This window comes from Cucurbita pepo, chromosome LG18 (assembly GCF_002806865.2).
Source record: "Cucurbita pepo subsp. pepo cultivar mu-cu-16 chromosome LG18, ASM280686v2, whole genome shotgun sequence".
NCBI lineage: Eukaryota > Viridiplantae > Streptophyta > Magnoliopsida > Cucurbitales > Cucurbitaceae > Cucurbita > Cucurbita pepo.
In genome coordinates, this window is record NC_036655.1 from 1,693,488 (window position 1) to 1,706,809 (window position 13,322).

Sequence of the window (13,322 nt, forward strand, 5' to 3'; positions counted from 1 at the left end):
ATAGGCTGTCTTGCATTTCATGTTACTTTTAATTTATTTCATTTATTTTGTATTTGTTTTCAGTGTTATGTGTCAGAACACATAAGACCATAACCGTGTTTTTAAAGTTGAAGATGTTTTAAGTTAGTTTCGTTTTAAAGAGTATATTCCACATATGAGATAAGTAGTAGACGTTAGTAACGATTCTGAGTAGGTAAAAATTTAGGGGCGTTACAGTATACATGATGCATATATGTACCATGTCATGGATGAAAGGAAGAAGAAAATGATTTTGATGTTATGCTATGATTTTTAAACCATTATGACCTCATGCATTTATATATGTCACGTGCATCGAGATAGTTCTCCGTTATGTTATGTTAGTACGGACGCGTACCTTCGATATTTATGTTCGTCATGATATCATGCAGGACTTTTCCTTTCAATTGCATTCAACGACGTGCTAGGGCGTTGTGCCCGACCAAGTCAGACCTAAGGGTACATAGACGAGCCTACCCAGTGGGTCCATGTGCGTGTGTGCAAGTCGTGTGTGGGGAAGTATTAACACATCCAACCCTGCCTGGAACTGGAAAGAGCTCAAAACCATGCTACGATCTTAAAGAATAGGTCTCATCATGCATGTGTGTGTTTACATTACCCAATTCCAACAATAGGGTTACTTACTCAGTGTTTCTTAAAATACTCAAGTCATGTGCTACTCTTATAATTCAATTAAAGGTAAAGCGCCCCTTGCACGGATGACGTACTACCCTGCATTGGACTTCTTTCACTGGGTAAAGCATATTCTATTCGTTCCTGATGAATGCTAGAATAAAAATGAAAGTTAATATAGAACAATAGTATGCATTGTTTTAAGTTTGTTAAGGTTTTATTTTGACGACATTGTTTATATTTCTTGTTTTAATCTAAACGTACAAATCCATGGTTTCATTTGAAACGTTTTATTTAAATGTCTGTATATATTATTAAAGACATACATATAGTGACGTCTCTAATTGAGATAAGAAAATTAGGGACGTTACACTTATTCAATCATCGACACACCAAAAGTAAAATAAACCATACACATATATAATTATTTAGAACTGCACCAGCTTTATTCCACCGACATGATCACATTACCCGTTCACAATTGTACCACCTGCATACAAATTCAAACAAAAACCATATCAAAAACTGAAGTTATCATCATAATTTAAAATTATAGAAGGTTACCATTGGGATGGAGGATTTGGCCAGTGAAGTATGAAGAACAGTGGTTGCAAGCCAAGAACACGTACGATGGAGCAACCTCGATCGGCTGACCGGCTCGTTTCATCAGAACATCACTCCCGAAGCTTTCGATATCTTCATTATCGAATGATGCCGGGATCAATGGCGTCCATATCGGCCCGGGGGCGACACCGTTGACTCGAATCCCTTTGCTTGCAAGCTGAAGAGCCAGAGCTCTAGTGAAAGAAACAATGGCGCCTTTGGTGGCAGCATAGTCCAACAGTTGAAGGTGGCCTTTGTATGCAGTCACTGAAGTTGTGTTGATGATTGCACTGCCTTCCTTCATGTGCTTCAGCGCATGCCTGTTGCCAAAACAACAAAGGCAAAGATGGTAAGAGTGATTAGGATTGAGTTACACGTCTTAATTAAATGTTTAAAAATAAATAAATATGTAACGGCTCAAGCCCAGCTAGCCAATATTGCTTCTTTGGGTTTTCCCTTTCGAGCTTCCTTTCAGGGTTTTTAATACGTTTTTAATACGGGACCTCTCCCCCAATCCACCTCCCTTCAAGACATAGCGTCTTTGCTAGCACAGTGCCTCGTGCCCAGTCCCCTTTGGGGATTAACCTCCTCACTAACACATCGCCCGGTGTCTGGCTCTGATACCATTTGTATTGGCCCAAATCCACTGTTAGCAGATATTATTCTCTTTGGGTTTTCCCTTACGGGATTTCCCTCAACGTTTTTTTTTTCATTCTCATCCCCAACCCACGTGCGATCTCACAATTCACCCCCTTTAGAGCCTAGTGTTCTCGCTGGCACTCATTCTTTTCTCCAATTGATGTGGGACTCCCCCCTAGCAAATCCACCTCCCTTCGGGGTCCAGCGTCCTTACTGGCACACCGCCTCGGTCTACCCCCTTTGGGAAACAGTCTCCTCACTAGCATATCGACCGGAACCTGGCTCTGATACCATTTGTAATGACCCAAATTCATCGCTAGCAGATATTATCCTCTTTGGGCTTTTCCTTTCGGGATTTCCCTTGACGTTTTTTTTTTTCATTCTCCTCCCCAACCGATGTGGGATCTCACAATCCACCCCCATTCAGGGCCCAACGTCCTCGCTGACACTCATTCTTTTCTCCAATCGATGTGGGACCCCCACCAAATCCACCTCCCTTCGGGGCCCAGCGTTCTTACTAGCACACCACCTTGTGTCTGCCCTATTCGGGGAACAGCCTCTTCGCTGGCATATCGCCGGGAACTTGCTCTGATACCATTTGTAACGGCCCAAACCCACCGCTAGCAGATATTATCCGCTAGCACATAAAGTTTTTAAAAACGCGTAGGGTGGGGTGAGGTTTTCACACCCTTAAGTGTTTCATTCTCCTACTCAACCAATATGAGAGCTCACCTGGAAGAACTCGATTGAGTCTATGAAATAAAACTCTTAAAATTGAATAACCAAATTCATAATTGGAACCATAAAATAAGGACCAATCGTTTCAATTATTTGGTTAATTATACAAACTTTGTGTCAACTATTCAATACCTGACCATGAAGAACTGAGAGAATATGTTGGTTCTAAACACTCTCTCAAGCCTCTTCTCATCAATCTCCTCCACGGTCCCGGTGTACTGCTCGGCAGCGCCGTTGACCAAAATATCGATCCGACCGAACGCTGCCACCACCTCCTCAACCACCCTCTTGCATTCCTTATCAAACCCCAAGTCGGCCGCCACCGCCATTGCCACCGGCTCCTTGCCCTCCGCCGTTCGACACTCCCGAAGGATTTGAAGCGTGTCAGCAGCATCCCTATCCTCCTGCCCCTTCACATATGTGAATGCCACAGTCGCCCCCTCAAGGGCAAAGCAATAGCACACTGATCGACCGATCCCGGAGTCGCCGCCGGTCACAAGGGCCACCTTGTTGACTAGCTTGTTGGAGGGTTTGTATTCAGAGGTGGAAAACTGAGGTCTAGGGACCATGATGTACTCTTTGCCTGGCTGGGTTGGTTGGTGCTGAGGAGGAAATTGATGCCCTTTGGAAGCCATTTGGAAGATGTGGCGAACTAGCAATGGACAAACCATGTCTTATAAAGGCTATTGGAATAGGGACACGTGGTGGAAAAGAGTGTACAAATTGAAGTATCCAAGTTATTCTCATTAAGGACAAAGAGAGACATAAGGACACGTATGTTGGAAACACATCATTGCAAATTGAAACCTTGTATAGGACCCTTGTCGTTTGGCTCCTAAACATAAGAGGTAGCGGAACGTGTTTGGTCTATCATATCAAAAGGGTGTAACGGCCCAAGCTCATCGCTAGTAGATATTATCTTTTTTGGGATTTTCGTTTCCGGCTTCCCCTCAAGGCTTTTAAAATGTGTCTGCTAGGGAGAGGTTTTCACACCCTTATAAATAATGTTTCGTTCTCGATCCACCCCCCTGAGGCCAGAGTCCTCGCTGGAGCTTGTTCCCTTCTCCAATCGATGTGGGACCCCTCAATTCACCCCTTTTGGGTCTCGTCGTCTTTGTTGGAACACCGCCTCATGTCCACTCCCTTCAGGGCTTAGCCTCCTCGCTGGCACATCATCCGGTGTCCAACTCTGATACCATTTGTAACGGTCTAAGTCTACCGCTAGTAGATATTGTTCTCTTTAGACTTTTCTTTTCAGGCTTATCTCAAGGTTTTTAAAACGCGTCTTCTATGGAGAAGTTTCCACATCCTTATAATGAATGTTTTGTTCTCCTCCTCAATCGATGAGAACCCGAACAGTGACAATTAGATATTTTTGATTGCGTGCATAAAACTTTAGTGACACGTGTTATCTTATAAAAAAAAGCATGCAATTGATTAACACTTGTGTAGGGCCATGTAATAGTAAACTCATGTTTTTTTTTGTACGACTTATGCTCTAGAGTTTGAATTATTATTGACGTAACAATTTAGAACACGAGCTTTAGTAATCAATTTATTCCTTACAATATTTAAAACCATAAGATTTAGTCCGGAAAAATATCAAACTTTAATTATCGTATTCTGTTTTATCGTCGAAAAACTTTAATTAAAGAAATATTGATGTTAATTTGAAATTATTTTATTAAGATACTTTACTCGTCGTAAAATTTAATATAACTCAAAAATCACATATTTTTATTTTGAATTTTGAAATTTAGTTAGTAACCGACCCTTGATATTTAAATTGGTAATATTTAATGGTTCGAACGGTCCAGACTTTTTGTTTCAGCTTCCCCTCAACGCTTTAAATTGGGCCGGGAAGGTTTCTACACCCTTATGTTTTTTTGTTCTCCGTCCCAACCAATGTAATAAAAAATGTCAAGCTTTAATTATTATTTGGTCGTAAAAAATGTCAAACTTTAATTATTATATTATATTTTGTGGTCCAAAGAGTAAAGTTATCTTAATTAAATGTATATTGATATTAATTTGAAATTCTTGGTTAAAAGTCGGAATTAATAATTTAGTCTATAAACTTTATAGTTTCTAACGAATTTAATTATTGAATATTTAAACGGGTAATATTTAGTCCCTAGAAAATGTCAAATTTTATTTATCATATTCTATTGTGGTCGAGAAAGTAAGGTTTGAATATTGATATTAATTTGAAATTTTTTATTGAGAATCTTTACGTGTCACATAATGTAATATAGCTTATAGAACAAGTTTCGAATTTTCATACTAGTAACAATATAGTCGGTGATATGAATCTAGAAATTTCAATTATGCAGTGTGAATTGCAAGAAAGATATTACAAAAATGTTATTCAAATCACCACCCGTTAAGCTCAAGTTGTAATTCATGTCACGTTAAAAAAGAATTAGAAAGAAGAAGAAAAAGAAAGGTTATCTCACATATATTGAGAAGGTGGGGAGCTAGACTCGAATATGAAAGTAAGGTCCCTTGGCTTACTGAGTCACAACAATTATTTCATTTCATCCCACATATTCTATTCAAGGTCAGTCATAAAATACATTTTCTAATGAATCCAACCCAACTTCACCCAACTTTTCGACTGATCAAGTTTTTGTCTAATACGTTTAGATCATTTCCTACCATTTTCGACGGTTTGTGAAGCATGTTTTGCAGACTTTTAGTATTAGTATCCTTTCCTACCATTTTCGACGGTTTGTGAAGCATGTTTTGCAGACTTTTAGTATTAGTATGACTACTTTTTAGCCTGGATCTAAGTTTAGATTATTATATGCACAGTCTATTTCCATTATTTTATGCGCGGTCAATTTCCATAGTAGGATTCTATTACGATTGTGGGACTTCTGAGGTGGAATTAAATTTCAGGGAATAGTTTTAAGCTAGCATTAAGGGAATGTAGAGACTTCAGCTTAACCCCTGCATCAAGGGAATGTAGAGGCTTCCGGAAGTGGAATTAGTTCGATGACTTTTTATGATTAACATACCTAACTTTCTAAAATCTCATAGGCATTGAGCGAACATATTAATATAGTTTAAATGGTGTGACATATGGAGGTTCATGCATAAACAATATCGATAACATAACCTAGTAACACAACATAGCATATATCATAGCATAAACATAACATAGTATACGTCAAAAATTCATAAAAACACGAGACATGCAGGGGTCACGAGACACACTTACAAGTATTACATGTGTATGTCTCATAGAAACACTATGTCAAGAAAATAATAGAGGTATGACTTGCATCGTAAGTATATACCATATTTTGATGTTAGGGGACTTCATGCATTTTGTCTGTCACGTGCATCGGGATACTTCCATTTATGATTAGTGCAAATGCTTACCTTATGATATTTATTTTTGTCATGATATTATGCAGACTCCTTTCTCTCTATGGTATTCGACAATGTGAACATGTGCTAGCCAACCAGTCAGGCCCAAGAGATACGTATAGGAGCTCTCCTAGTGGGGCTATATGCACATGCATGAGCCGTGAAGAGAAGTACTACACATTCAACCTTACTCGAACTAGAAAGAAAAGCCCAAGACCATGATGTTTTTACGAAAAATATTGACTAATTAAGAAAAAGATCATGAGTTTATAAGAAAGGAACACTATTTCCATCAATACGAGGCTTTTTGGAGAAACCAAAAGCAAATATACGAGAGTTTATACTTAAAGTGGACAATATTACGTAGAGGTTCGTGATTTCTAACCGCCTTCCCAAATAATATCTATGATTTTCATAATTTTTTAATCAACATATCCATTGATTTTGACCAACATTCAAAAAAATCATCAATAAACATCTCATCCGATGATTCAAAACTCCAGAAATAAGTATGGAAGAATAGTGGAGCATTGTTCTAAAGATTCATTATCAATAGCTATACAAAGAACAATACATGAGACAGATCGAGTATCAAATATCTCATCATTCAATAAACTTAAAATTGATTCATCGCTAGAAAAAGAAAAGCTAATCAAAATGCTTATACCTGGCTTGCACATGCTCTTATTCTTCCAATCTGAAAATAGGACAGCAATTTTCAAGCATCAAGGTAGTTTCTTTTAGATTTCTTAGAAGCTTACCTCAACTTCTTGAATTAGAGTGTTGTAAAGACTATCAACAACATTGAGCAAAAATCCATCTGAACCATGTTTTGCTAGCAAAGATAATGATACCGGAAGGCCATTGTACAAGCCTAAAGGTATGCTAACCTGCAGATTATAGTCAGGCAAAGGAACATCAAAATGGTTGCTTTAACTTTTGGGAGAGGGAGAGAGAGAGAGAGAGAGAGGGAACCTGACACAATCCAGAAACTCCAGCAATGGAAAGCAAGCTGAAAGCTTTCGCACGAAAGTCGTGTAGCTTTGAGACGTCTGTGTTTAGTTCTGGAGGGGGACCTGGGACTGTAGGAATTACAAGGACCCCAAAGTCCTGAAATGAAATGATCCAAAATAATAGCTCAAGATTAGTTTGAAATTATGATTCACGAACTGCTTTTTTCTAGAGTAAATCGTGTATCGTAAGATAAAAACAACAGAAAAAACTCTTCATTAAACAAACTCCAATGTGCCGCTATAACTCTAAAACAAATTTCGCCCCATAATTTGATATGATAGCTAGATGCCACTTTGTAGTCGTCCAAGTAAACTATATATATATATAGTTAATCCAAGCCTAATGGTCGACCACGTTCAATGGTCAAAGGTAGTCTCTTTAGATTCAATTAAAATTAAGGAACCAATTGAGGCAGGAGGTCAATTACCAAGATACCGCCATTATCTCACTAGCAGAAGCAAATCGGGAACTAGAACGAAAGAAGGAGCTTTTGGACAAATCCGTTGCTGGACAAATGAAGGCAGAAACTAGAAAGGAATTTACTTCATTGAAAAAGAAAAAAGAAGAAAGCAAGACAAGATCCATTCTCCTTTTACCTTTATCAAAGAATAAGAAAAAAGAGGAACGAAATACGAAACGAAAGATTAATTCGACTAAACAGGAAGGAAAAACTCAACAAGAATTTGTTAAAATGTCATCAGTAGCCCAATAGGGTTAAGCCCAACCATTATTATTATTAATGTATGAATAATTATATTTATGATTTAGGGATTTCAAGAATAGAGAAATTTTAGGAATAGATTGACTACCCTCTAGTATAAATACCCCTCCATCCTACTTAGTTCATCATCCCAAGAAATCCCAAGCAATACAAATTAGTAGTTTCTACAAAGTGTTTTGTAAATCCTTTCTCGTCTTAATAAAGATTGGGAGTGTTTCCCACAGAGAGTTGTGTTCAACAAAATTCTCTTTCACTCCTTTACTAAATTAAATAAGGTAAGTAAAGCAGCTGGATGAGAAGAAGTCCCCGATTTGATTCCTTGTCTCACTGTTTGCTATATATAAATATATTCTATTCCACGGAGAGGAGATTTGAATTTATAACTCATAGGAAAAGGTATAAATGACTAACTACTTGAGTTATGCCCAAGTTGACCAAAACACTACTTGAGTTACACAGGTTTTAGCCTTTTGAGGAGCTCTCCCTCAAAACTAATTTCCAAAATTCTATCCTAACTCCCACTATTTATACCTGTCAACTAAAAGGAAAATGCATACATTTTAAGTTGCTAACTATTTTACTTTGAAACTTGTAATCTGGGCGTGTGTGTGTGTGTGTGAGAGAGAGAGAGAGAGAGAGAGAATACTTCAAGAAGAGAAGCAAGAGCTTCCCGCAGCTTGATTTTAATGGAACGACACAGATCAATATTCTCATCTGTCGTCCTCATGGCTTCTAATACTCGTTCTGATATTCCTGGACCCAAATGAGGATTGCAAGTCCTAACCCATTCTTCGTGATTGATTCTGAACTCATACCTACAAAGGGGAAGTAAAAAGTGAGGAGATGAAGATCATTCGTTCATTCAGCACAAAAATATATCATAATCAATTAGCTCGATAGAATTTGAGTTACGATTCATGGCCAGATCAGAACCTCTGAAGCAATTGCATCGATCTTGCAAGGGCTGCCAAGGATGGTATGCTATGCTCATGGCCTGCATTTCCTTCAATCATGAAATGCTTCAAACTTGGAACTTTGTCCTCAACATAATTCCCAAGGCTAACTTGTTTTATAAGATGGCCTGCAATTGAATACTCATATAAGACAGCATCCAACTCGGTTGAAATATTGTATCAAGTGAACTCAAATTTTATGTTTTATCATTTTTCTTCACTGTTATTATTAATGATCCTATATACCGTTTGCTAGGCTTTGGCTCCGAAACGACCTTCTGTTGAATGTAACAAAAAAAAGGCTACAGTTCATGCAATGGCAGACATCTCAAAGTATGAAGTTAGACCCTCTAACAAATTCCCTCTTGCCGCCTAAATGAATGACAACCAAATCATAGCTCAACTTGTTAAAACATATATATATCAGTCGAAAATTCAAATTTTCACCTCACATTTTGTTAAGACTCGAAATCTAAATGCAAGAAATCAAATTCAGATTCATTCACGAACTATTATCAAATATACATTCATCAAGACCACAAACTGTGAAGACAACTAATATCGAGTGTCAACTCACCACCAAATAACTTTGTTACTGCATTCACAAAAACTTGCGTCAATCGTTCACCAGGAATACATGAGAGCTTCATACAATCTTCTGCAATAAGCACCTGCGTAGGCTTGTGATGTTCAAATTCTGGCTGTTGAAGCAGGAGCTGGCCTACTCTTTTTAATACAATAGGATCCCTGGCAAACCATCCTAAAATGAGAAGTTGGTGTCAAAGGATACACTTTGTTAATATGGCAAGATATATAGCGTTACATCATGAGTTCAAAATCGATGTCGAAGCCTTGTAGGAAGAGAAAACATGTTTGGAAAGATAGCATTTCGTTGAGATATGGGCTCTATTCTATCTATAAGCAACCAATGCCTATGCTATCAATAAGTACTGTACCACTCTTAAAAGCAAAGTCACAAGTAACAAAGCCATCGCAATAGTGTCGTTATTACAAAAGAAGATGAAGACAAAGTAACAATGAGATACTACTCATTACCTACTGTATCAAAGCTCTGTGCCATGGGAATTACTCCAGAGGTAGAGACTGCACCATGTGAAGGCCGAAATCCAAAGATTCCACAATAGGATGCAGGCACTCTTACACTACCTCCAGTATCAGTTCCTACAAAACTAAATATGACCTTTACAACATATTCCAGGGAGAATTCATTAAACCACAATTTATTCAAGGTCAAAGAACTAGGAACTTGCCTAAGGAGAAATCCACAAGCTTTGCACCTACAGCAACGGCAGAGCCACTGGAAGATCCTCCAGGTATCCGATCTGGTGCACGTGGGTTTTGGGGTGTGCCATAGTGAATGTTTTCCCCATTTATACTGCAAAAATATGATTATCAAGCTAGTGACTCCACTATTGTAAATATTCAAAAGTCTACATCGTCACAAACAATCATTTGGTGAAAGATTTTCAACTAGAAATTAGAAACCTGTCGAAAGATAATTTGTTCAGTTCATATGTTGACCAATTACAATGCAGAGTTATCTGCTTGCAATAGAATGATAAGAATGGAGTAGACATAGTTTTAAGACAATTACAGAATGGTGTGCAGTGCAAAATGGTAATGTTTATCTGCTGTATCCCAATTTCCAAAGCTTATGCCTTGTTTGTTTGTTATCAATTGTAAAAAATGAAAGCTAAAAGGAAAAGAAAGAGTAAAAGCTAGATTTTCTTGGTACCTGTAGGCCATTTCATCCATGATAGTCTTGCCAATGCAGGTGGCTCCTCCTTTTAGGATCGACAACACGGCAGGGGCTGTCTGACTAGCAGGTGGATGTGTCCTTAGCCATTCAGGATTTCCAAAACCAGTTACATATCCATCCACATCAAATCTGTTTGGTTCAAAGTCCAATGAGAAGTTTTTCATCAACGCCCCGGTTTCATGCAAAAAAAAAACTGACACTTTTATATGAAGGACCATGCATTAAAACAACAAAGAATTACTTTATTGAACTAAGCTTCATCTTACACACACTAATGAACAGTTAAAATAGAAAACCAACTGTTGATGGCTTGTAAGAATGGAGATATCAATATCTACAAATATATCGGCCATAAGAATTAGGCTTTAGCGACAAACGTTACGATAATCTTATGTTATATAACAATTTAATCTTCATTTCACTACTCGTAATACTCTTTCTACACTAAAAGAAGAATTCAAATAGAACTTCACAACAGAAAATTATTTTACCTCTGTATTTAAATGGGTGAGTCAAATTTAGCCTTTAAAGTATTAATTTCATCAAATTCAACCCTAAAATTAGTGAAGTGGTAAAATCGATACTCTCTATAACTTGAACAATTAAAACATCTCTACTTTCTCTAGGAGGTTGTATGTTCGAACCTTAGAGTTGAACTCCCAAGATATAAGATGAGTTACCTTTTACTTCATCTAAAGTTAGGAAACTTCGTCACTTGCTTTACTTTGTGGTTAGATTCAAGTACCTTTGTCGGTTTTGGACAATTATGATCCTTAACTTTTAGCATTTTTTTGGTCAAATTTCTTCTTGTTTTATTTTTTTTAATGCATTGATTGATTCATGGACAACTTCGTAACTGATCTCACTACTAATTAATAAATCAACTCACTAGTACAAACGGAATTTTCCCCAAAGAACGATCAATTCATTTCATGAATATATGTTGATCGAATAAATAATATCGGATGGAAACATCAATTCCATCAAGCATTGAAACTGAAAGCGTTCCATACTATCCATCATACTTTAGAGAGATTACAGAACTCATAACCTGTTATCAAGCCAAATAAAAAGTAGAAAATAATCAAAAAGAAAAAATCTCACATGTCTTTAACAGCGAAAGTGAGACCAGCCAAGGGAAGTTGATCGGACGGGGAGCTCGGTTGCAGGAGGAATTTCTCCATGAAAGCTCCATGATCCTGCACAGCCATTGCAACACCGGAGATTCTCCCCCCTTCTTCTCCGAATCTAATCGGAATCAGAGTCCGCCACAACCACCTTAATAGTGGCTGGAAATTGCAGAGCGGAGGTTAAACTAGCGAAGCGAGAGAAGAAGAAGAAGAAGATGATGAAGGATCAGCAAATGATACAACGGAATCGGTAATGGCTTATCCACTCATAAAAAAAATTCTATTTATTTAATTTCCAAATTTAAATTTTTCGTTGAATAAAGCTTTTATAATTTTCAAAATATTTAAACAATTAATTGATCTAACATAGACTGATTTGAAATTAATGTCTGAGTAACCCTTAGGTTTTTCGGGGCATTGGATTCTCAAGCCGACATTCTCGCTTCGCTTCGTCTACCACTGCTCGCGTGGGTACTTCCCTTTAAGGCGGAACGCTCCTCTACCGATGCATTTTAACATCTCACAGCTTCGGCAGATCNTCAGCGCAAGAGCGCTCATCAGTGAGCTATGACACACTCTTTCAATGGTGGCTACTTCTAGACAAACCACCTAGTTGTCTTTGCACCCCTGCTTCGCTTCGTCTACCACTGCTCGCACAGGTACTTCTCTCTAAGGCGGAACGCTCCCCTACCGATGCATTTTAACAGCCCACAGGTTCTGTAGATCGCTTAGCCCTGTTCCTCTTCGGCGCAAGAGCGCTCGATCAGTGAGCTATGACGCACTCTTTCAATGGTGGCTGCTTCTAAACAAACCTCCTTGTTGTCTCTGCACCCCTACCTCCTTTATCACTGAGCGGTCATTTAGGGGCCTTAGTTGGTGATCCAGGCTGTTTCTCTCTCGACAATGAAGCTTATCACTTAGCCCCGTTCATCTTCGGCGCAAGAGCACTCGGTCAGTGAGCTATGACGCACTCTTTCAATGGTGGCTGCTTCTAGACAAACCTCCTTGTTGTCTCTGCACCCCTACCTCCTTTATCATTGAGCGGTCATTTAGGGGCCTTAGTTGGTGATCCAGGCTGTTTCTCTCTCGACAATGAAGCTTATCACTTAGCCCCGTTCATCTTCGGCGCAAGAGCACTCGGTCAGTGAGCTATGACGCACTCTTTCAATGGTGGCTGCTTCTAGACAAACCTCCTTGTTGTCTCTGCACCCCTACCTCCTTTATCATTGAGCGGTCATTTAGGGGCCTTAGTTGGTGATCCAGGCTGTTTCTCTCTCGACAATGAAGCTTATCACTTAGCCCCGTTCATCTTCGGCGCAAGAGCACTCGGTCAGTGAGCTATGACGCACTCTTTCAATGGTGGCTGCTTCTAGACAAACCTCCTTGTTGTCTCTGCACCCCTACCTCCTTTATCATTGAGCGGTCATTTAGGGGCCTTAGTTGGTGATCCAGGCTGTTTCTCTCTCGACAATGAAGCTTATCACTTAGCCCCGTTCATCTTCGGCGCAAGAGCACTCGGTCAGTGAGCTATGACGCACTCTTTCAATGGTGGCTGCTTCTAGACAAACCTCCTTGTTGTCTCTGCACCCCTACCTCCTTTATCATTGAGCGGTCATTTAGGGGCCTTAGTTGGTGATCCAGGCTGTTTCTCTCTCGACAATGAAGCTTATCACTTAGCCCCGTTCATCTTCGGCGCAAGAGCACTCGGTCAGTGAGCT

General features: G+C 38.9%; 2 protein-coding genes across 2 annotated transcripts; both read right to left on the minus strand.

Moving 5' to 3' along the window:
• Positions 1 to 966: 966 nt before the first annotated feature.
• On the minus strand, positions 967 to 3,281 carry LOC111780269 (NADPH-dependent aldehyde reductase 1, chloroplastic-like). The gene is made up of 3 exons (XM_023660623.1): positions 2,764 to 3,281; positions 1,216 to 1,574; positions 967 to 1,141 (listed from the first exon to the last, which is right to left on the minus strand). Exons 1-3 carry the CDS (start codon positions 3,264 to 3,266, stop codon positions 1,119 to 1,121), a joined length of 885 nt encoding a protein of 294 aa, XP_023516391.1. The 5' UTR covers positions 3,267 to 3,281; the 3' UTR covers positions 967 to 1,118.
• A 3,231-nt stretch (positions 3,282 to 6,512) lies between these two features.
• LOC111780424 (amidase 1-like) lies at positions 6,513 to 11,856 on the minus strand. Its single transcript, XM_023660824.1, has 9 exons — positions 11,579 to 11,856; positions 10,451 to 10,603; positions 9,966 to 10,090; positions 9,751 to 9,876; positions 9,272 to 9,454; positions 8,675 to 8,822; positions 8,388 to 8,556; positions 6,982 to 7,116; positions 6,513 to 6,896 (listed from the first exon to the last, which is right to left on the minus strand). The coding sequence occupies exons 1-9, from the start codon at positions 11,683 to 11,685 to the stop codon at positions 6,756 to 6,758; spliced, it is 1,287 nt and encodes a 428-aa protein (XP_023516592.1). The 5' UTR covers positions 11,686 to 11,856; the 3' UTR covers positions 6,513 to 6,755.
• Between the last annotated feature and the right edge of the window lie 1,466 nt (positions 11,857 to 13,322).

Excerpts from the sequence above, each read along its gene's own strand:
- LOC111780269 (XM_023660623.1), bottom strand. The coding sequence starts at position 3,266 with ATGGCTTCCAAAGGGCATCAATTTCCTCCTCAGCACCAACCAACCCAG. Across the intron at positions 1,575-2,763 it reads TCTCAGTTCTTCATGGTCAG|GCATGCGCTGAAGCACATGA; the intron begins GTATTGAATAGT and ends TTTTGGCAACAG. Across the intron at positions 1,142-1,215 it reads CCAAATCCTCCATCCCAATG|GTGGTACAATTGTGAACGGG; the intron begins GTAACCTTCTAT and ends ATTTGTATGCAG.
- LOC111780424 (XM_023660824.1), bottom strand. The coding sequence starts at position 11,685 with ATGGCTGTGCAGGATCATGGAGCTTTCATGGAGAAATTCCTCCTGCAA. Across the intron at positions 8,823-9,271 it reads AGTAACAAAGTTATTTGGTG|GCCATCTTATAAAACAAGTT; the intron begins GTGAGTTGACAC and ends ATTCAATTGCAG. Across the intron at positions 6,897-6,981 it reads GAGTTTCTGGATTGTGTCAG|GTTAGCATACCTTTAGGCTT; the intron begins GTTCCCTCTCTC and ends TATAATCTGCAG.